The sequence below is a fragment of the Lissotriton vulgaris genome, chromosome 12, assembly GCF_964263255.1.
Source record: "Lissotriton vulgaris chromosome 12, aLisVul1.2, whole genome shotgun sequence".
NCBI classification, from domain to species: domain Eukaryota; kingdom Metazoa; phylum Chordata; class Amphibia; order Caudata; family Salamandridae; genus Lissotriton; species Lissotriton vulgaris.
Window position 1 is genome coordinate 245,485,977 of NC_141700.1, and position 24,598 is coordinate 245,510,574.

The 24,598-nt window shown below is 43.7% G+C and overlaps 2 protein-coding genes across 2 annotated transcripts in view; one reads left to right on the plus strand and one right to left on the minus strand.

Moving 5' to 3' along the window:
• PRMT7 (protein arginine methyltransferase 7) overlaps positions 1 to 17,071 on the minus strand; it is a 479,021-nt gene extending 461,950 nt beyond the window's left edge. The window contains exons 1-2 of the mRNA XM_086947749.1: positions 16,991 to 17,071; positions 297 to 489 (exon numbers count right to left, since the gene is read on the minus strand). Coding sequence (XP_086803875.1) covers positions 297 to 391 — 95 coding nt within the window. The 5' untranslated portion in view covers positions 392 to 489; positions 16,991 to 17,071. The remainder of the gene's footprint in view (positions 1 to 296; positions 490 to 16,990) is intronic.
• Positions 17,072 to 17,468: 397 nt separating this feature from the next.
• Positions 17,469 to 24,598, plus strand: part of SLC7A6OS (solute carrier family 7 member 6 opposite strand) — a 73,035-nt gene continuing 65,905 nt past the window's right edge. The window contains exon 1 of the mRNA XM_086947750.1: positions 17,469 to 17,720. Within this exon, the coding sequence (XP_086803876.1) occupies positions 17,520 to 17,720 (201 nt within the window). The 5' untranslated portion in view covers positions 17,469 to 17,519. The remainder of the gene's footprint in view (positions 17,721 to 24,598) is intronic.

Genomic DNA, 24,598 nt, shown 5'->3' on the forward strand with positions numbered 1-24,598 from the left:
TAGAACGTTGCAGAAAGCTTTCCCAGACTACTTAACCTGAACATAGTACCCTTTTACTGCCCTCCCCACTTCACCTCCTACCTCTCACACATTAATATCCTAGTCTAAATGACAATGTCTCCCTTCCCCATACCCTGCTAGGGTATGCTTGCATAATATGTAATGCTGTACATCCATTCAGGAACTGACATCTAAGCAAGTTTGTTAGTGACAGAATTAAAAGTTACCACCTAAAAAGAAGAAATAAAGTAATAATGTTCTGTTGCTTGCTATTCTCCATAGCCATAATTCTTTACCTTGCGATTTCTTGGTGATAATCATAGTTTTCATCTTCTTCCACCCATTCCACTGCTCCTGTGGTGGGATTAGCCCTGCCGCAGAAAACCTTCATTTCAAAAAGGAATCAGACTCTGGTGACAGTAACTGACAACTTATTTGTGGGTTAGAGCTTGCTTCTTTCCCTTGGTATGCTTTAATCCAGTTAAGACTCTACAAAAAATAAGTAGGTGCATTAGGAGGAGAATTTATATACAGACCCTACAGTCTAACATGTCACATGCAACAACTGAAAGTGTCCTTGTGCAAAGCATCTTTTAAACATTGTGTCATTTTCACTAGTGATATGTTTTACAGTATTATTGTAGTGACAAAGCTACATAATGCTATAAATTACAAATCATACTCCTGACTCACACCAGTACTGATACTAACAATAGTTTTATCCCAAAGCATTCTTCCAAATTCAGATCAATGAAAAATGAAACCCCGCTTTAGGATGATTCTAAAATACTGAATACACGAAAATGAACAATCACACTACATAATGTCATAGGACCAACGCCCAGAACAAGACAGTGACATTGGCTTTCATACCTTCCTTTTAAGGATAAGATCATAACAGACACTTTTTCAATAGATAAAACCGATACAGTGTATGGAGTCGTAGGCACAGGCTGAGGCATCTAACACTCACAAGAAAGTCATTCCTGACAGTTATAGAGTTATATGGTGATGGTTTGGAAACTAAAGATGCACAATTAGTCCCTTTATGCCAAGCATCCCAGAAACATCCAAGACTAGAATATATTTCAAAGTCTTATTTAAGACCAACCTATCTATTGATATGTAGCAATGTATTTTAGAGCAGTGTACTCACCAGTCAAACCTGACTACTTCTGGTACTATTTACTCAAAGACTCAAACAGAATTTCTGTGGTGGGCTGGATTTTTGTCAGTTTCAGATTCATCTAATGCTGCAAGCTATTAACAGGTATGAATTACATTCTGGTTTGAATAATCCTTTATACATCAAAAACCTATGAAACATAGTGCTGCAATTTTAAATTAACCAAGCCTGTTACTCACAAATTTGGGTGAAAGACCAAAACAATAACACTATCAAATATATATCTAGGAAATTAAGCGGATATGTTAGTGTGTACTAATATAACCCATTTCCATTAAAAAAATTATAGATAACCCAACCAAAATGGTTCAGTAATGACACTTAAATACTAAAGCCTTACGTGTAAGGTGGAACTGTGATAACTCAAAAATGACTGTGCAGCCTATAATTTTTGTTTCAATTAAACTTAGAATGTGGACTGAAGCACCAAGGATGGACAGTCACAGAGACCCTCTGCCAAGAGGCCAAAAGCTGCTGAACGGTTCTCAAGTAAGTGTCTGTATCAGGCCCTTTAGGATTAACATTTTTTATTGGGAGATAACAGAAATAACATCAAAGAATAAATACACAACTTACAACCTTCATTTCAGCAATATAAAATAAACTTCACTTCTCCTTGATATGATTACAGGTATCAAATGTAATTATATCAAAAGGTTAGTTAACTCACCCTGTGGGGCTCAGTCACTAAACAAAGAAAGGGGCGGTCAGAGGAAAGAGGAATCTCCAGCAAAACAGTGTTGTATACGTAACATGCCTCACCAGCTTCAATCGCTAAAGCCAGAAAAACTTTCTATAAAAAATGTTGAAAGGTCTCCAATGCCTTTAAATGTGGCTAGAAATTGGACATGCAAAATACAATTTCCAACTTGCGGTTAGCTAATGCATCCTTGGTTTTGCGAGTCATTTGGAATCTTTTTTGGAACTCAGAAAGATTTCTCGCCACCTCTGACTATTTGAACTGAAACGTTTTACCCCCATCATGAACACTGCTTTGCTGGAAATACCAGACAAATCTGCCTGTGGCTAGCAACTCTTTTTTGAAAACCTGATGATCCAGTCTCTTCATGAAAGTTGCGTGCCTTAGATCTTCGAAATTGACCGTCTCCAAACTTATCTTCCCTGGCTTTAGTCTACTTAACACTTACTGTTGCTCAACAGAGTTCCCAGAGCAGCAAATATCATCCCAAGATTCTTCCTCCCTCCTGGGGGGCTTTTGGTAGGAAGACGCAGCTTAACCAAGATCACTTCACTTCCTTCTGCCCCAACAACCACAGTTGTATGAAAAAAAGCTGGACCTCAACTTCCAGATCACTCATCTCAGACCCGAGCACCCCCAGGCTCCACTATGTAGCCTGTGCCCTTTTTGGTGGGGACCTCATCCCTTTAGGTATTTCTGAACAAAGAATGATCACAGCATCTACCCTAATTGGAGGTAAAACGTAAGCATATATCATTATGATCAAAGCAGAAATTGTGAGAATCACTCTTTACAGAATCCAAAGTTGGAATTTCCCCCTCAATCAGACACATTTAAAATACTGGGGAGACGGGAAAGGTATCTAAAGCAGGGAGGAACAAAAATTAAGAGAACTGGCCCTAAAGAGGAAGGAAAGTAAGGCCTGAACAGGAACATGGTCATGGCAAAGTCTCAATACCTAAACAGTCAAGGCAGGGCAGCAGGAGAAGGTCTGGTCAACTGGAGCCGTGTTAGCCTGTTGTCTTTCCTACTGAGGAAGTTGCTGAGATAATTCCCTTCTGAGACTGCGCATTTTTATAGCCCGCTCCCCGACTGGTCATTAGTTTTAGGTGTGCTGGCATGGTGACAAGGTCCCATCAGAGTGAGCTGCAATACGGAAGCAGAACTTGCATGCATGTGGCTTCTAGCTGCCAGTAAGTGTTGGGGTATCCTAGAGACCCTGACTGTGGACAGCCACCCTTCTTAATGGTTACAGTCTCCATATGGTGCCACCGCTTTTTCAGTAATCAGGTCTTTTGGGTGAGTGTTTAAGCAGTGTGTGCAATGATGAGAGGTTGATGATGGCAGGAGAAATACAACTGCGCTCAGTCCCAACACGGGGGATAATATTCCATAAATAGTAGTAGCACTTCTGAAAACAATTGAGATTCTTTCCACGTGGGTTAAGCTAGAGGTTTGCCTAAGCAAGTCAGGATACTAAGGAGAATTATTTCACAACCACATGTTTTTTAATTCAGTACTAAAGAAGTAGAATGTGTCTTCCAACTGTTACCTCATTTAACCATCTAAAAGCCTTACTTAGAGAGCCGCAGAGTGGGACATTTGCCAAAAAGTGGCAGATGTCCCATCTGCTTTATTTCTAGTGCCACCGAAATCAGTGCACGTTTAATACAGAAAATGTGATATTTGCCAATTTTGATAGATGTCCCTCATCCTTCCAATTCTAAATAAGTCACACAGGGTCAATGAGCAGAGCAATTTTGCGGTTGCAAAACCTGCCGTTCCCAAAATCAAAGAGTTTGTGACTGCAAAATGAATTTTATGTACTAAACTCACAATGAATCGCTATTTGAAAGGGGCATGTTTAAGGCATCCCTTCCAAAAAGCGATTCATTAAGTATGTATCAATGTTTTGCTATTGAAAACCAGTAGCAAAACACAAATTTTACCAACACCTCAAAGGAGACGTTAATTCCTTCACAAATGGGAAGGGGTCCTCTGGGACCTCTTCCTCTTTGTGAATGGTTAAAAAAGTTTGTTGTGGAGTAGGCAGTGGTCCACTGCCAGTTCACAAAGAGACAAACAAAAAATTAAGTATTTGTTTTCTTTAATGGAACTATTTTCCTTTAAGGAAAACAGATTCCATTTAAATAAATGTTGATTTTATTTCAAATCAGATCACAGACGTGGTTGGCTGACCCCAGCAGGCTGCAACCCAGTGATTGCATCCATTCACACCTTGTCACAAATTCCCACCTACCTCATCAGTATAGATGAGGTAGGTCGGACTGCAACCCACCAGGATTCCGAATTTTGTGAACCGACTTATTAGTATATATATGTCGGTTCGCGAAATTACTTTCCATTCACAAAACGTAGAGGCACAATTTGCAACCACTTTTTGTGAATGGAAATTTCATACACCAGGCCCTAGGTATTTTAGCATTATAATTGTGAGTACAATTATAGCATGGAGCTAGGTCATTCTTAAACTTTTAACACTTGACTGTTTGCAAAAGAACCAATGAATAAAGATGAAATTAATCATCTAAATAGAGATCAATAAACTTTATCTAAATAACATATTCATGGTAGCTAGCTATCCACTAAAGTGAGTTTCAAAGATTGAATCTTCGGAAAATTAGTCTCCACAAAAAATGGTTATGGTTTTGGTGTAACAACATGAGTGTTCATAAATAAAAGTAATTCAGAACATAGCTTCCAAGTATAAGTATTTCCAATCAACAAAACGTATGGTTAATGTTTAGGAGGCAACATCAAAGCAGGATATTTGAAAAGAAAACCAATTAACCAGAAGTAGCAGTTGCTTCAATATGTTTACAATAGGTTGTACAATAGTCTCAGGTAAAACCCCAAATTACTTCCACTTCTATTAGGCCAAATTAGATTGACCTGTTTTATTGTCTGTTAGCCTTTGAAAAACAGAATTATTATTCATTATACTTTTGACCTTTATGCTGCATTGTAAAGAACAGTAAGGTTTGACTCATTGCGTATGTTCCAGTGCTATCTCCCACATTGTGGAATCAGGGGTTACTGGTTCATCGTATATTGTGAGCATTGATACAGTGAAGGGCTGAAAGAATTTAATAAACTATTTCCTTATGACAGGGGATAACTTAAGTACTTTAATGATGACTTGAGAATGTCAACTCTAATGTCTAAGGCATAGAGGAATCGGGATGGATGTTACATTTTAAATTCATACAAGCTCCCATCGTATTTCCTAGAAGGATGGTTTGAGAAGCATTCACCATCTTTCCCATATAAGAAGCATTACTCATTTCTTTCACCACCAAATATACAATGCTTTCTTCAATTCTAACCCTATCATTTCTATCACAATCTTTACACTCTTTGACCAAAATTTTTAACATCTATTAAATATGTTTCATCCTGCAACCCTCATGTCTGGGGCATGCATCTTACTTCCATGTAAAGCAGTGTGTTGTACTCCAGGACACCCATTACAATTATGTCTAAAATTGCAAATCACACACCAACTTGTTACCACGTACAAATATGGAAGCTGTCTAAAATGTTGATCCTGCTTAATACTGTACTGAATGTTGAGTGTCTTCAATGAAATTTCCTTTTCAATGAAGGCGATTCACTGTAAATCTTCAACTGACTGTCAGATGGTTCAAATGACATGCCTTCTGGCTTACAGCAGATGTAAAAGAAGAATTTTCTTTTATTCAATACCAACATTTGGCTCTGGCAAAAATAAAAAATAAACTAATAATAATCTTTCTACCATTTCTTAAGACTTTTCCAAGTTTGCAAAGAAAGTGTGGGAGGAACTACAATATATATAAAAGACAGAAACACCAAACACAAACAAAAATAGGAGGATCAAACATAGTAGAACACACTCCCAGTCACACTGTAAACACTCCTGCGCATATCAAACAAGAGCCATGTAGGCTTAATTGTATAATCACTGGTCTATACCTTGGTGCTCAAACAGACACACCATTACTTCGCAAACGTGGTTCACTAATCACCATTCCTTGGCAGTATACACATACCTAGAATCTCAACATGTGAGCTGACAATACCATAAACTTTCCCTGAAAAGACAAAAGTCCAGAGAGAACTGAACGAGGGGCATGACCATACATAACAATATTTTATTTCATATATAATCAAATACCAATATTCAGGCATTTCCAAACACTACAAATAAAAGACATTAATATGCGACACTTTACGGTGCTCAATTTTGAAAGGACGGAATGAATTAGACGGTTTTGTAAGGATTCGCACTAATGACCTCCAAAACTGAGCATTTATGAACAACGAACTTTGAATTCACAGAGCCATTCAAGATCCCAGAAAGCATCCACACCCACCAAATAAACTATTAGAAAACAAATAAACTCTAAGAACAGTGCATCAGTGTGAGTTTCAGACTTGTGGGGCGCTAGCAATCAGATGAGTTGTCAAGCAGTAGAGTGCTACACATGCAAAGTATTGGTTCACTGTGTAGAAGATTTCACTCATATGAATTCAAGTTTCTGCGACCCTATGAGGCATAACATACAATAACAGCGTTAAGCATGGCCAGGTCGCTGGCTAATTAAAACAAAGCATTGCCATCCTTCACTGAATGTGTACTTGCCCAGCAATGCTCTCTACGACAAGATGTGAACAATGTACACACCCCAGCTACACTGTTTGGCAAAGAAATATGGAATTCTGAGAAAAAGTTATGGACATATATTACAACTTGAAGTTTCTGACAACATTTGGCACAACAAAGCTTTAGATCCCAACATCAATCAATAAGCATGTAACTGTAGATAAGAGTTATGGATACGGAATAGGTGCCCTGTAGGAAAAATCTGAAATAAATGGTGACACCAGATAAGGTAATAGAGAACCAACTCTGCTAAAACATACCAAGGGTTCAACAGGAGAGCTGTCTGTGGGGTTCTTTGAAGCCCCTATTCAAAATGCAGAAAAGTACTTTCACACAAATACCTTAAACATCCAAAAAGGTCATGGAAAAATAAATGTACAGAAAAATATCTAATCTGTATGAAAAAACACTTCCACAAGCAAACAGGCATCTCTACTTATAAACTGTTTTGAGAAATAACACCTACGTCTGTAAGTTTGCTTCTCTCCATCTGTTCTTCAAAATGTCGATCCACTGTGTATTTACAAGCATGCTGTATTCAAAGGCATGCCGGCAAACTGTGTGTGCTATATTTTGTTCATAGATACATATTAAATGGCTAAAAAAATAAGCACAAGAGCAGGATAGTACTTTTGCTTTGCTTGCAAGTATCATACCATTTGGCTGCCAACTGAAATGAAATTGAAGTACAGAAGCTAATTCTAATCTAATCAATATGGTGGGAATCAATTATAGGAAAGAGGTAAAGATGTGCCCAGTATGGTCTACAACGTTTTCAGCATTAAAAGCGGGAACCCTTTCACTTAATTCATTACTTCTTGTGGCAAATATGTGATAGTTCAGTGAGCTGGAAATACTATCTGAACACGCTACCTATGCTAATTTAATTTAATGTAGCGCTCGAATCACCTGGTGGCATCTCGACACGGCACACCATAGCAGACATAATGAATAGTTCATGGAAAGAGGGTACCTTTCAATAGTTTCCTAAATTGGCAATATTTCAAACAAACACGAACGTGCACAGGGAGTCTGTTCCAGAAGACAGGAGCCAAGAAAGAAAATAGATCTCCCTCCACATCTAGACAAGTGGATGCAGGGGAACACAGTAAGTTTTTATCCATGGATCTTAAATTCTGGTGGGAACATACAGTTTAACTTTCTTTTGGAGATAACCAGGGCCATTGTCCCTTATCGCCTTGAGTGTAAGGCAACAGATCTTAAAGATGCTCCTTTTCTTCACTGGCAGCCAGTGAAGCGACTTCAGTGAAGGAGCGGTCGGAGTATCTGACGGAAGATTGTAAATGAGTCTAGCTGTCGTGTTCTGACCACTTGGAGTTTAGCCACTAGCATTTCATTAGCTGCTGCCAAAAGAGAGTTCCCTAATCTAGTTGGCTGACTACTAAGGTGTGAACTAAAATTCTTCTCGAAGAGAGCGGTAGAGATGGAAAAGATTCTGCAGAGGAGTCGCATATTATGAAAACACCTACCTGTGGTATACAAAATATGGGCTTTCATAGAGAGGGCTTGATCCATTTGTACACAGTCAGCATCAAAAGTGAGAGCCAGCTGCGTATTGCCTGCATAGAATATGATTCCAAAACCAAAGGGTTCTACAGTCTTTGCAAGGGGTGCCATATATATGTTGAACAAGGATGGGCTCAAGCATAAGCCTTGTGGCACACCCTTACCCCAACACATCTTTCCGGAGGTGCAGGGGCCCAGAGGGATAGTTTGGGCTCCATCGTTCAGGAAGTTATAGAGCCATTTGAGTGAAGTCCCCTATGTGGTAACGGTCTAGTGTTCCACTAGACGGAACCGAAAGGGGTGAACAGGAAGCGGAAGGTGGCCATCTTGTCGAGGCGCCAGCCGCGTACAGTGAAGACGCTGTCCCGGGGCTCCGGGAAATTAAACCGACTCAACTAGCAATTGCCTCCTGTTTTTATTTAATCCACAAATTTTACAATGGCGACGAGGCAAGGGATTTAAAACAAATATCCCCACGAGGTAGAAACAAAAAAAACCCCAAAAAAACAGAGACAGGGGAAAGGCTAAATTAGCGTTCCGGAGCGTGGCAGAGGACGAGGGGCAAGCCCCGGCGAGAGAACAAGAGCGTTCCCACCACATTGGCGTAGAGCCACAGCCCAGAAGTCAGCGGAACTGCCGTCTGGCCAAAAGGCGTCACGGTGAGAGCGGGGAAAAAAGGCAGCACCGCGCACCACAAGGGAAGCACACAAGGGGATCAGCGACTCACCCAGCCAAGCACAAGAGGCCCCACCCCTCACTGTTTGGTGGACCTCACGCAGCACACTGGCGGCACAGCAAGGAAGGGGGGAAGGATCGAACACAGTCGGCACAGCAGACCGAGACAGCCCACGAGCGCTCCCAGCTACTGACGGCGCTATAGGGGGTGGTTCTGCCGGCAGCGAGCACAGCGAGAAAGACAGGCACCAGGAAGCCCACCCGGCCGGACCATCCCAACACAAGCGGGCCCCAGAGGAAACGGCAAGATGGCGACACAGTCCACCTCCCTCACCCAAATAGTGCCTTTTCTCCCGAAAAGAGGGGACCCCACAATGCCGTGGGAAGACTGGAAGCGATATTTCCTAAATTATTTAGAAGTATTAGAAGACGAAAGTGAAGCAGCGTACTCGAGCCCGAGGAGGAGGAAGATCCTACTGCACAATTTGGGCCCGGAGGGGCTCAGAGTGTATGACACCATCGTCAAAGGCACAAGAGACGCGACCGACACAGACGTGTTTCGCCACGCCATTGAGGACCTTGACGCGCACTACAGGCCGGTAGTGTGCGTAGCCATCGACAGGCATAATTTCTTCCAGAGGAAACAAGAGGGCGGAGAGACAATCGATGAGTACGTAGCAGCACTGCAGAAGTTGGCCCTGACATGTAAATTTGGCACACTGCATGATGAACTGATAAGGGACCAGATCATAATGCACACGTCCAGTACACACATCCAAGAAAAACTGTGGGTAAATGGAGAGGCCCCCCTGAAGGAGGTTTGGGCCTTGGTAAAGAAAGCGGAAATGTCCAAGCGATGCGCTCAAGCAGCCCGGAAAGATACAGGGGGGACACAGACGGTCTGCAGGGTAATGACGCCTGGCAAAGGCAAACGGGCAAAACAGAGAGACCCACCAAGAGGCCAAGATAACAGAAGGAACACCCAAGCTGGAAGCACAGTCCAAACAAGCATTTGCAATGCAATAGGTCTCGCATTATTAAAGTTAGAGCTATTGGCATTGTAAATGCCAATGCCTTTTATTTATGTTTTTGTTTTTAAAACATAAATAAAAGGCATTGTCATTTACAATGCTAATAGCTTAAACTCGTGCAAAAGTGAGACCTATTGCATTGCAAATAAACTCACAGAGGCACCCAATGCCGGTCAGGTGGCATGCTACGTAAAGCACAAGATTTCAGTGTACATGTTTAAGCCACGCTCTCAAATACATAGCCCATGCCTCTTTGAAGAAATTGCTAGTTACACTTCTTTTGCCATGCCCCTTTTAGAGAGCCTTTTTCATCCTATCTGAAGCACTAGGTCTAACCTAAATCGAAATACATGAATTAATTAATCCAACAACGTACAGTTTCAGCCTTCATTGATAAATGCAGCAAGCTGAACTCACTTACTGTCAGGCTTATTGTTGTGCGATAGGACCTTCTTGCAAAATTCTGGGGCATCGGTCATGTGATGTCACACCTGTGATGTTATTAAGGTCAAACGGCGTATGATGTCCCTTCTGCTAGCCCTAGCATTTTGGTGAATCACGTCCATGGAGGCAAGTAAAATGATCATGACCTCAAATTAAATGTAACCTCCGTGCATGTTAACAACCCCAACCCGAAATCCTGCACCTACTTAAATGACATTGATAAATCAACGTTTTCAAACAATCCTACACACCATTACAGATCGTGTATGTCTAGGTGAAAAAGACTTGCTCTCAGCTCTCAGACTAGCACCTTACATGTTGCATTCCAATTTTAGGTATGTTCTTAATAAACGTATCGGATTCAGACAGTGCTCGAAATAAAATAAACAAGTACACAAACTTCATGTTCAAAATAGTGGCATTATTGGAAGTTACTGGCATACGAGAATTAAACAGTGTAATGGGCGAGAATGTCACCCAAACAAACTCTTCCATGAATCCATAAGTTTATAAAATAGCGCATAAACACAGTCAACCGCAGGCAGGCGCTACGTGCACCATACAGAAAGAAAAGCAGAAAGCGAGTATACAGAAATACAGAAGAGCAGGAAGAGAGTTCAAGGTCAACAAGGTGTCATCACAGCCCAGGGCTGCAGAAAGAGAAAGTTCTGCCATACAGAGTTGAATATCTCGACGGGTGAAGTAGTCATAAAGGCGGAGACAAGGTTATTTGAGGCCCTGGCCCTCCAGACAAGCAACACTTTCAGAGTTGACGTAGGAGCTGCCCTCAGCTGAGGTGAATGCTGTGGCCCGCGTCAGTCACATGACCTGCAAAAGAGGCGACATGACCTGAAGCACAGAGTCATGCAGAGTATGACGACGATGAGGCACGGGCAGGGTGCGTGGAGGACAGGAGGCAGAGATGACGGTGCTCCCTGCTCACCTCACCTGGATGAGTGTGCTTTGAGCGCGAGGGGCACAGCCAGGATGGATGGGGAAAACGGCAAGGAAAGGCTTAAGTGCAGTGAAGTGGATACTAATATTGTGTGCCCAGTAACAAGCAGCATACGCTATTTATGGCATGGTAAATAAAAGGCAGCCTGTGCTCAACGGTCACACAACAAACCAAACACATGAAGTACACAACTGCCACAAAACACAAAAAAGACAACACGCATCCTGCTTGCACAAAATGTCATAAGTTAGTGATGTTTTCTGGACCGGAGACATGGAGGTGAACCGTTTTACTTCACACCGGCGCTGCGCACAGGGTTTGATCGCGTTGCCTTGCACATGTACATGTAGCAGTAGCCACCAGTGAGGTTGCCAGGCCGCCCAGGAAGTGTAAGGTGGCATAGGGTATGCTGGAAGGCTCCGGTCAAATGTGACAGATTCAAATAAACAAACGCAAGGGAGGTTTGTGATGTCCCCAAACTATCTTTAAAAAAGCGAACATCGCCGCCGGCCTGCGACCAGGAAGTCAGGCAGGCCGGGCGGGACAACCGGAAACCGGAAGTAGGAGGGCGGGAGCCTACCCCACCTCCCACGGAAGAGCCGCGGCTGTTTTGAGCACCGGAGCAGGCAGGAGCCTACCCTGCGCCCCGGTGCCGAAGGAGGGAGGAAGAGTCCTGCTGCCGGGCCCTGCAGCTGCCGATGAGAGGAGAGCCGCCGCACCAAGGAAGCCGGTGAGTGGGGCTTCACCTTGTTGCTGAGCTGCGAGGGCGGGGGGCATGTGTGTGTGCGCGTGCGGCGGCGGGGGGCTGTGTATGTGTGTGTGCGTGCGTGTATGTGTCTTGGAGTCTGTGTGTATGTGTGTGTGACTGTGTGTGTGTGTGTGTGTGTGTGCGCGCACGTGTGTGACTGTGTGCATGCACGGCTGAATTGCTGCAAATGTAGACGGAGCCAACGTGCGCGTGCACGAGGTCAAATCCAGCGGAAAAGCGCATGGCACCCTCTTGTCCGTCATTCCCCCGAAGTCAATAACTATAGTTGTCGATCTGGACTGCATCCTACGGATGCTTACCAGCTCGACCTAAAAACGGGGAGAGGCGGACGACCTAGCTGCTACAGGTGCGGAAGCACGTCGCACATGGGAAACGACAAAGTATGCCCGGCGTTCAGGGCAAAATGTGCATACTGTAGCGTCTTCGGCCATTATGAAAAGGTATGCCGCCGAAAATCCAAGGGAGCCATGGTCAGATACATAGATCAAGAACACCATGAAGAAGTTGAGAACCAGACGGAGGAGGATGAACTGGAGGAAGTCCTCTACATTGATGCCCAGGTGTTGGATGTGGGATGCATAGAGTCGGACAAACCCAGGTTGAACATGCACATAGGAGGTGTGCCCATTGAGATAATTGCAGACAGTGGAGCCCCCATCACCATAATACAAAGGCAAGTGTGGGAAGAGAAATTTGTGACAAAAGTAAAGGAGGAGCTGCGTCCCACGGATCTACGACCTGTCACGTACACGGGGCAGAGAATACCTATCCTAGGCTACTGCCCATTGCTTTTTGAGTTCAGAGGACGTCAAGCAAATTGCAAACTGAACAGTGCGGAAAAAGGGCCATCAGTGCTCAGTTGGAAGGCCCAAGGAGCATTAGGAATACAACTGAAACCGGGTGGCATAGAAAAGGTAATGCTAATGAACATGGAAGGGAGAAGCGACAATGAAGCCTGGCACAGGGAATACCCCAAGGTATTCAATGGACAGATAGGCGAATTGGCCAAGTACAAACACCTCATCAGGTTGAAGGAGGGAGCCAAACCATTCATGCACAAATTAAGGAACATTCCATTCCGATGCCAGGAGGCAGTACAGGCAGAACTCGACAGACTGGAAAAAAGTGAAGTGATACAGCCCATTGAGAGCGCGGAGTGGCTGTTGCCTTTGGTGGTGGCTCAAAAGCCAAACGGAAAGGTGAGGCTGTGTGTCGACCTCAGGGAACTCAACAAAAACATCCTGGTCGACAAGTTTCCCCTTCCCCGCATCAACGAGATGCTGGCCAAAACGAAGGGCATAAAATGGTTCTCTACAGTGGACCTGTCATCTGCCTACCACCAGGTAAAGCTCCATCCGTCATGCAGTCACCTCACGTCGTTTATCACGCCCTTTGGTTGCTACAAGTTTGTCAGGATGCCATTTGGGCTGGCATTGGCAGCCGCTGTATTTCAAAAACGTATGCATAGACTCTTTCGGAAGGTGGAAGGTGTTCAATTCTTCCAGGATGACATTCTGGTCATGGGAGCGTCCAAACAAGAACACAATGAGAAGCCGCACACGGTACTACGCACGTTGCAGGAGAACGGCTTGACGGCGGAGTGGTCCAAGTGCAAATTTGGGGTACCGTTGGTAACCTACTTCGGTCATGAAGGGAGTGAGAGAGGCATTGAGCCAAAGAGAGCCAACATGCAAGGGATACTGGACGCGCCAGCCCCGGGGCAGGAGGAGGACGTCAGATCATTCCTGGGGATGGCCGACTATTATAGCAAATTCATTCCCAACTTTGCCAGCAAGACGCACTGCTTGCGCCAACTACTGAAAGAAAGGAACGGTTTCAAATGGAATATGGAAGAGCAGGAGGAATTCGACACACTGAAACAGGAGATGAGTGAAACCATACCCCTGAAAGGGTTTGACCCGGACACTGAATCCATTCTTACCACCGATGCCAGTGACCGTGGCCTGGGAGCAGTGTTAATGCAGAAATCAGGAAAGGGAAAGATATCGACGGTCAGCTTTGCCTCAAGGTCTCTGGCGCCCAACGAGGAGAAATTCAGCGTCATCGAAAAAGAGATGTTAGCTGTGGTATGGGCGATGCAACGGTTCAGGCAGTACCTGTGGGGTGCCAAGTTTCTAGTTAGAACCGACCACAAGCCCCTGATAAAGGTTTTGACTTCTAGTGGCCATGCACATGCGACGCCAAGGATTGCAAAAATGAGACTTCGCTTGCTAGACTTCGTGTACGACGTGGAGCACATACCGGGGCCACAGAACAAGGTGGCTGACTTCATGAGCCGAGCAGCGGCTATGGAGGAGGCGAGCAAGCAAGAGGCCCCGAAATGGGATGGTTATGTGGTGGCTAGCATACAGGATATGGAGAAGGTGATCAGTGCGCAAGAATGGGAAGAGGCCTACAAATCGGATGAAGATCTGGAAGCGATAAAAGGGTACGTTGTCCATGGGTGGCCCGAGAAGAGACACCTCAAGGAAACATTAAGGAGATACTGGGAAGTAAGGGACGAATTGTCACTGGGGGAAAATCCCCTGTTCCTTCTAAGAGGCGACAAAGTGATTCCTCCCCGAGGAATAATAGATCATTTGATGGCCCTGTTGCATGAAGGACACCAGGGGATCACCAAGACCAAGGCTCTGGCTCGGCAAGCGTACTGGTGGCCGGCCATCGACTCACAAGTGGAACGATATGTAAAGCAATGTGAGTCTTGTGCCAAAGGGGACAAATCCCAGTGCATGCTGAGGCCACCGTTAGGAAAGTTCCCGGTGCCGGATGGGCTATGGGAGATGGTGTCCGTCGACATCATGGGACCCATTCTCAACATGGAAGGTATACAAAAGTACGCAATTGTATTGATCGACAAGTATTCCAAGTGGCCAGAGGTGGAAGTGAAGGAAGCAGTAGATACCGAGACGGTGATAACCTTCTTGAGAGCCTTATTCATCAAGGAAGGAATTCCGAAAATTATAACGTGCGACAACGGGCCGCAGTTCACGTCAGTGAAATGGGAAGCCTTTGTATCCAGGAATGGAATAGAGGTCAAGCATACACCCACATATGACCCAGCTGGAAATGGACAAGTGGAACTTTTCAACAGGGTGATAATGGGCACCATTCACGCAGCCATAAATGATGGACTGGACTGGGAGAAGGAGTTGCCCAAGATGTTGTGGGCCTACCGCATCACACCAGGCTGCACTGGGTACAGCCCGTTCAAGGTACTGAGAGGGGGAGAGCCATTTACAAAAGACAATGCGGCATGGAGGAAGATGGTTGTGCAGAGTAAATGGTCGCCAGCCGTAGTCAGGAGAAATCTGGAGAAGGCACAGGAGACGTACACCAAACATTTCAACAAGAGACATAACGTACACGGAGTGTCACTGGAGAAGGGCGATTGGGTAAGAGTGAAATTGGCAAACCTTAAAAGAAAAGGGGAAAGTAAGTTCACACCGCCTCTACAAGTTCTAGAGCCCTATGCCAGATCGGCGCTGCTCAGCGACGGCAAGGTGTGGTAGCAGGACAGAATGGCGAAATGCAGCAAAATCTTGAAGTGGGGAGCGGAGACAGAAGAAGTGGAAGAGAATGTGGAGAGAGGCAAAGAAGAATGTTGTGGAAGGAGCACGGAGCAAGTAGAAGAAGGCACGCAGCAAGTATAAGATAGAGATGTCAGAGAGGACGGGGGAGTCAGAGAAACAGGTGGAGCAAAAGGCAGGAGCAAGAATGGAACTGAAAAGGAAAGGACGGGAAGTACCCATGAAGGAACAGAGACACGTGGCCGGTTGTCAGAGGAGCAGGGAAGTGAAAGAGGAAAAGGAGTGATGAAGACGAGAACAGGAAGAGTAGTAAGGATTCCGGAGAGATTCAAGGACTTTGAAATGGACAACAAGTAAGAGTGTCTAATCTAGTTAATTGTTGTTGCATAAAGGGGGGAGATATGTGGTAACGGTCTAGTGTTCCACTAGACGGAACCGGAAGGGGTGAACAGGAAGCGGAAGGCGGCCATCTTGTCGAGGCGCCAGCCGCGTACAGTGAAGACGTTGTCCCGGCGCTCTGGGAAATGAAACCGATCAACTAGCAATTGCCTACTGTTTTTATTTAATCCACAAATTTTACACCCTAGATGCTAATCTTCCCTGCGGCATCTTCCGCAGTCTAGATTGAGAATCTATTTCAAAAGCTACTTAAAAGAACAAAAGTACTTAACAGCACACTTGCATAACAAACAGGCCAAAATTATGCGAGTGACGTTGCCCTTGAGGGTAGGAATTATGCAAAAAGTGAAAGTGAGCAACGTTAAAAATTGCAATTCGTCAAAATATTTTAACGACAGAACCTAAACACGCACCGTCCGATTTTACGGATATCTGTGATTCCTTTTAAATTCGGACCATTCGCGCTTCTTAGTCTGAAAGAAATTTCAGATCCCACCTTCATGCTTCAGAATGCCCACATATTAGTAACCCAAGAAGCATAAGAGGTCCCAAACATTGTCGAACAATGCCCGCACGTCACATGTGTAACAACAGATGTAGTTTGCCTTTAACAGAATCACGTCTTTAATTAAACCATCAAATCTACTAACTTGTAAAGTGCAACTATGTACAGCACAATACTGTAATATAGCAATGTAAATACGGTGCTCATGTAAAGCGCTCCAATACCTTCGGGTCGAGTTCGCGCTATATAAAATATGCACACAAAAAAAATACCACAAACTCACCGACTATAGTGAATTGGAAAGCCCTGCCTACTCAACCAGTCAGATGTTGTAGTTAACACGCGCGCACAGGCAACTAAATACCCCAAACCCCATAACTCAAAAAGTATGGCAATGTTTGGGAAACTGCCTTTAGTTTAAAACATGTTTTTTTTTTTTTTTACCGAAAAAAATGTTTTGAGACAAAACAGGGAAAATTACAGATACCCGCGTAATTATGATATTACTACCTAAATTAGTGGCGAGTATACAAACACATGGCACTTCTACATTAACCTGTCAACTATTGAAAACGTACGAATCACCTATCAAGCAGTCCAGGCTCCACACAGCGTTGAGTACATGGGAGCGGCCATGTTCCTAGCATGCACTGCGGCACAACACTTCGTTCGAGTTCCTATGCGAGAAAAGAGCCTTTGGAGCGGCCATCTTAAAGCGGCATGACATTTCCCCAAGAGACCCTGAAAATAGAATTTAGGTTATTTTTGCGAAAAAAAAACTTAAACGATTTTACATTTCCTAAAATTCTGTTACAATTAATGACCCTTACCCAAAACAGTTAATGAAATGTAATACATATTCGTTCGTTTTAAAACTATAGGCAAATAAAATGAGATTTAAAATGAGTCTAATTCAGTAGTACATAGTCTTTAAATATATTTATTTTTAAAGAAATGTGGCATGCAACGAGCAGCCCATGTCAGACGTACTGAAGCCTTTCTACCAGTCAGCCTTTGCTTCAATATCCCGCGATAACACAATGCTCAACTAGCTACCTGTCTCGTACACAGAAGGTAATAGACATAGAAAGAGGCACTGCTGTCGTAGATATTCATGGAGGTTGCTGTTGTCCTCCCTGCCTCCCAAGCTGTACTCCGGGTGAAGCGAAAACGGGGTGCTGATCCCGTTGAGGCTCTAGTTTTAGCTTGCAAGCGGTCTCGCTTGGGTTCAGACACAAGTCCTGACCAGCCGCTGCCAGCTGCGGATCAGATCGAAAAGACTGTCTTCAAGCTTGCAGCCACCGTTTACTCTCAGGTGAGCGTAAAACTAGCGAAGTTATTAAAGATGTTAGCCCCGTTTTGGGACTGCCGTCCTGCATCGTATATTTGTATATTTTGTTTGTACGATTTGGTTGCCTGTCACCAACTTATACAAACATTGGGGCGTAGAAGCCTCTGTACTTCCTTTCTCTTGTTATTCACGAGTGATTTATTTATTTTATTTAATGCGATTTTATATAGCGCGAACATTATCCAAAGGTGTCAGAGCGCTCTACAAAAGAACCAGTTGCGTTACATAAGGACTTTGGATTACATGAGTTACATATGAGATACAAACAGAAATAAATTGCAAATGTACACGTTGTAAAGTCACTCAAGGAAGAGATACAAAGAGATAAACTCTAAAATCACATAGGAATGGTAGTAAGTACAAAGGTCTACTACATATACTAGTGGTTTGAGATATATATATATATATATATATATATATACTAGCAGCCCGTCCCGACGTTGTCCGGGTAGGCTTGAGGTACTCACCAATATGGCGCTCCCCTGGGCATGTAGATGTCGACGCTCCTCCCCGCACTCCTGGCCGCTCCTACCCCATGTGAATTGGACCAGGCAGGGTGTCGCTTCCGCGCTCCGGACCTCGCAGGGTGTCGCTTCTGTTGGGTATGTATATATGTTCATTTGAGCTGTCACGAGCGCTCAGGTGTCTGGTAGCTCGTGACAAGCTCGTGCATTGGGTCACTGTGTTGTCTTTTGAATATGTGGAATGTGGGGAGTTGAGGCTGGGAACTGTTATTGTTATTACTAGCCTGGAACTTAAGTCGAGAGCATCTTAATAAACTCACGTCCATCTTCAACTTCTCTCCTGCGTGATTATTGGCTTTCCCTACACTGGCGACGGGCGGGATTCTTTACCTGCATCAGAGGAACATCAGAGGAACAAGATTTTTTTTTTGTCTTCTTTCCTGAATTTTTCCTCTGCATGAGATCGGCTTTGCGCCTTCAGGATTACCTCAGAACAGCGCGGAGCCACTGCAATATTTGGGGAGCGGAAGGTTTATTTATTTTTTTCAAGCAGGAATTTAAAGGAAAATGTACTCACTTTTTTATGGCATTGTTTGAAATTGTCAACTTCGAACTTTGTGGACTCGTGAGCATTCTTGTGTTGCCAGTGTCCGCGCGCATGGGTTTGCGCATGAGCATTTGAAACGACGTTGACCCAGCGCGACGTCTGACGTCATCGCGCAATCTTTGGAGCATTAGAGACTTGCTGATCTCGCTGTGCAGAGACGCTCCTTTCATTGCGTTTCAACGTGGAAACAACAACGCGCAGAGACATCGTCTCATCACGTTTCCATCACGCAAACTTCCAGCCTTTGTTTTTTTTACATCGCGAGTGAGGAAACCATACTGAGGAAAATTTACCTAATTGAAAGGTTTTCAGTGACACGCACACTGCGTGTTCTGACTGTAATTGAATTTAAATTTTTGAATTTACATTTCATTTTCTTTTATCCTGCATTTAGACTTATTTACATAAAGTGTGTTAAATATTTGAATTTAATATGTCTGGCATTGTACCTCCCCCTTCATTCTTGTCATCACCTGGTGAACCACCCATGGCTTGGGAGATTTGGGAACCTGTCTTCTTAGCCTACGTAGACGTGTTGGAAGAGGGGGAGTGTGAACCAGAAAGGAAGTTATCACTGTTAAAACATTGTTTGGGTGGAATAGCATTGAAAGAGTTCAAAACATTACCAGTACTAGTAAATCCGGGGAATATTAATGTGTAGGAATATGCTTCATTACAGTTAAGTTTAAGATATGGAAAGAAAACGAATATTGTCATGGAGTGGTTTATTTTTTATTCTCGGAAGCAACGCACAGATGAACCTGTAGAAGATTTTGTCTCAGCTTTAAGATCCTTGGCTGGTACGTGTGATTTTGAGCACATATCCTATGAGCAAGTTTTAAGGGATCAGATTTTGATGAGGACTAACAACAAAAAAGTGCCGGAACGTCTTTGGACAACTTCCGATATGTCTCTTAATAATGCCATAGACATTGCGAAGTCAATAGAACATTCAGAGAAGTTTGTCAAGGAGATTAGGGGAAATGATAAAAGTGATGTCTTTAGTGTATCTAAAGATTTTGATAAGTCAAAGAAAAGTTTTTCACAGAGAAATGAATTTTCTCCTAGAAATGATAACAAATTCAGGAATCAAAAACATGAGAGGAAAACCTCAAAGCTATTATGTTTTAGGTGTGGAAGTGATGCACACTTAGCGGATTGTAAGAATTGTCCAGCCTTAGGAAAAACATGTTCGAAATGCTACAAGAAAGGCCATTTTACAAGATTTTGTAGGTCATTATCGGGGAAGATGAATTGTATACATGAATGTTGTGAAGGTTATCAATTGGACGATGAAGAAACTTTTCAAGTTAATACTGTTATCAATGTATGTGAGGATGGGGACTGTACAAAATTTCCATCTTGTATGATAACTATTGATGATGTGAGTCTGGAAATTTTCGTAGATTCGTGTGCATGGTATACCATAATTTCTTTAAGTGTTTTTCGAGAAAAGTTTCCGAATAGGGAGTTACTCGAATCTGATGTATCTCCTGGTGGCTACACAGGCCACAAGATTGAACTAATAGGTTATTTTATTGCAAATATACAATTCTCTGACCGACACACATCTGCAAAAATCTATGTGTCAAGATCTGGGTTATCACTTTTAAGTTGGCCACACCAACACCAATTAGGGATGAAAATTGATCCTAGAGCTAATCCTCCGGTTTATGTTGTGCAACCGTTGAATGTTTCAAATGTTGCTGGGGATAGTTCACTGCTGGTAGAGAGCTTACGCAAGTCTTTTCCTAATGTTTTCAGTGGCACTCTGGGTCGTTATAAAGGGTTCGAACATGTCATCAAATTAAATGAGAATGCCATTCCTGTTAGGCATAGAGTAAGGAATGTTCCTCTATCCTATAGAGTCAAACTTAAAGAAATGCTAAAAGATTTATGTGAAAAAAATATAATTGAACCAATAGAGGCGTCACCTTGGGTTTCCCCTATTGTAATTTCGGTTAAGTCTACTGGCGAACTTAGGTTATGCATTGACCTCCGCAGTGTCAATGGTGCCATTTGGGTGGATTCGCATCCCTTACCCAACCTTCATGAAATGGTTTCGACCCTGGCTGGTGCACAAGTCTTCTTGTGTGTTGATCTAGCCAGTGCCTATCATCAGGTGGTACTAGCTGAGGAGTCTAAGAGCATAACTGCATTTATCAGGAGAAGTGTGGCTCAGGGGTTAGAGGCGGCAGACCTGGAGCTTGAGTTCGGTCCGGGACCAGGGTTCAATTCCCCGCCTCGGCGGGTCTTGGGCTCAAAATTCCGCGGACTCGTTAATTCTCGCTCCGGTGCCTTCTCAGCTCACGGGTTCACACTCTGCGACTCTGGGCAATAGCTTGCTTAATCTCCACAACGGCCCCTCGCGGTGGGATGCCTGGCTTTCACCTTGTGGATACCCTGCCAGGGCTATCTCACAGGGGAATACCAGGACGGGTTCCCTAAGCAAGCGCCGAGATGCCCCAGGGTAAGTCGTGCGCTATATAAGACTTCATACTTTACTTTACTTTACTTTATCACGCCTGAGGGTTTATACAGGTTTTGTCGCATGCCTTTTGAATTGGCGAGCGCAGCCTCAGTGTTCCAGAGGCTCATGAAGGATACCTTGGAGGGTTTGAGTGGTGCTATAGCATTTCAAGATGACATTTTGGTGCATGGAAAAGATGACATAGAACATGACAATAATTTGAGGTGTGTGATTGCTGCTTTAGCGGAGAAAGGTCTTATACTACGTCTTGACAAATGCAAAAAGAGGTGGAATACCTAGGGCATACTATTAGTGGAAAGGGAATCAAACCAAAGAAAAATCATGTTAAGAGTATCACGAATGCTCCCGTGCCCACATCGAAAGAACAACTGGTGGCCTTTTTAGGTCTTATCGAATTTTATGCTAAGTTTATCTCAAATTTTTCAGTTAAGGTTGACCCGTTCAGGTGTTTATTGAAGAAAAATGCTAAGTTCGTTTGGACTGATGAAATGACAGATGCCTTTCAGTCTTTGAAAATGTTTGTTGTGAATGCTCCGTGTCTCAAACCTTTTGTGGTTGGCGTGAAATGTATTATTATGGTAGATGCAAGTTCTTCTGGTCTGGGTGGAGTACTTCTGCAGAAGGATAGTGAGAGAGAATGGGTTGTTGCCTATGCGTCAAGAGCCTTGAGAGATGCCGAAAAGAATTATTCTGTCATAGAAAGAGAGTTGCTGGCTTGTGTTTGGGGAGCTGAGCACTTTAGACCTTTCCTATGGGGTACGAGATTCTTGATAAAAACTGATCATAAGCCCTTTGTGTATCTCATGGCTCCAGGTGGAGGCAGAACTATGTTGGCGCGTCTTGCAAGATTAGCTTCAAGATTGCAATCTTTTCAGTGCAGTATTGAGTATGTTCAGGGTAAGGCGAATGTACATGCTGATTGCATGTCCAGATTGATTTCTGATACGAATCCTCCTGAAGTGGTTAACGAAGAGGAGTGTGAAGTTGCTTTCACTTTTCATGATGTCAACTTAGTGTGCGGTGAACGGTTTGCCTTGCAGGAGGATGTTTGGATGGAAGAAATGAGTAAAGATTTGGAATTGTGTAATGTCAAGAACTATCTTGTACATGATTGGCCGGAACAGAGGAAATTATCTGGAAATATGATGGGTTTTTTTAAAGTTCAGGAAGAACTTGCTGTGGAGAGTGATGTGATTCTTCGGGGAGACAAGATTATTCCACCTTTTTCTATTAGGAACACTTTACTTGAGATTGCCCATGAGGGTCATTTGGGGATATCTTTCACCAGAAGACGTTTAAAGGAGTCTTTCTGGTGGCCAGGGATTGACTCTTGTGTGGACCATTTTGTGTGTTCATGTTCTTTTTGTTCTAACAGTGACAAAACAGCGGTTGCTTTACGTCCATAACCCTGTCCTATTGATTTACCTTCAGGTCCTTGGCGGAAATTGGGGATAGACATCATAGGCCCGTTTAGTTGTTTGCCCAAACAGGAAGCCTTTGGTATTGTCCTTGTTGACTATTATTCAAAATGGCCGGAGGTCAAGATGGTTAAAGAGGTCACTTCTCATCAAGTGATAGAGTTTTTGGATGAGATTTTTTGCAGAGAGGGCATTCCTCAGGAAGTTGTAACTGACAATGGCCCGCAGTTCGTGAGCAAGGAAATAGAACAGTTTTTTGTTAAATGTGGGATCATTCATAGAAGGATTGCGGTTTTCCATCCTGAAGCAAATGGCCAGGTTGAACGGTTCAACCGTGTGATCAAAGAGGCCATTCAACTTTCTATCAAATTTGAATTGGAGAGTTGCATTACAATCCATGTTGTTAGCTTACAGGACTTCACCTAACTCAGTCACATTGGTCACTCCTTTTGAGCTTTTAAGAGGACGGAAGCCTAGTACAAAGTTAGTTCCTTGGTGGTTAAAAAAAAATTTGTCTTGTTTTGAAAATTGTTTGAAGGTAGATTTTGAAGCTGTTCAACACAGGGTTCAGTTGTACAAAGATAAGATGAAACATGACATGGTTAAGAGAATTGGTTCTACGTCCAGTCGTTCTATTAAGGTGGGTGATCTTGTTCGCATTAAAAAGAAAGAGGGTGTGAGTAAAGGCTTTCCTGTTTGGTCAAGGCCAAGGAAAGTGATTGAAGTCTTTAGGAATGCGGTCAGGGTTGATGGTGGTTCTGTGTGGAATTTGAGCAGAGTTTCTCTGTTTAATGGGATTAGTCAATCGGTGGATGATTTTGACAGCAATGTTTTTTTGGATGTTGGGGAACAGAGAGATAAAGGGGAATGTGTACATGCTGAATGTAACTCGGATAATACTAGAGTCACACGTTCTCATCGTTTACCTGTTCGGTTTAATGATTTTGTGATGAACTAGTTTTTTTTTGTTTTTTTTTTAAGGGGGGGAAGGTGTGTTGGGTATGTATATATGTTCATGTGAGCTGTCACGAGCGCTCAGGTGTGTGGTAGCTCGTGACAAGCTCGTGCATTGGGTCACTGTGTTGTCTTTTGAATATGTGGAATGTGGGGAGTTGAGGCTGGGAACTGTTATTGTTATTACTAGCCTGGAACTTAAGACGAGAGCATCTTAATAAACTCACGTCCATCTTCAACTTCTCTCCTGCGTGATTATTGGCTTTCCCTACAGCTTCCTTTCCCTGGGCGCTCTTCGCGCTCCCCTGAGCATGACGATATCGACGCACCTCCCCGCGCTGCTGGCCGCTCCTACCCCATGTGAATTGGACCTCACAGGGTGTCGCTTCCTTTCTCCTGGGCGCTCCTCGCAGGGTGTGGCTTCCGCGCTCCGAACCTTGCAGGGTGTCGCTTCCGCGCTCCTGTCCACTCCTCGCAGGGTGTCACTTCCGCGCTCCGGCCCTCGCAGGTTGTTGCTTCCGCGCTCCTGGCCGCTCCTCCCCGCGCTCCTGGCCACCGACCCGTGATGTCAGCACGCACGTTGTTAGCTGGCGCTACTTCGAAGGGACTACTTTTCCCAAAAAGTTACTTTGCCCTTATAACATATTTTCTTTTAGATATATAGCCTATGTCCATCAGCTTACCCTGACAATTCCAATGATGTATTGGATGTTTGGATTGGCGCTGTGGTTCCCGAGTTTACCCGCCTCAAATGTTCCCAGTTCTCACTTTATAATAGTAGTGTATATATATATATATATATATATTGTTTACCAATCCAGTTCCCTCTGATGAAAGGAAGGCACTGACATCGTGACTTTGACTCAAGGAAAGATTTAATCCGACATGCTGCACAGACGCGTTTCGGC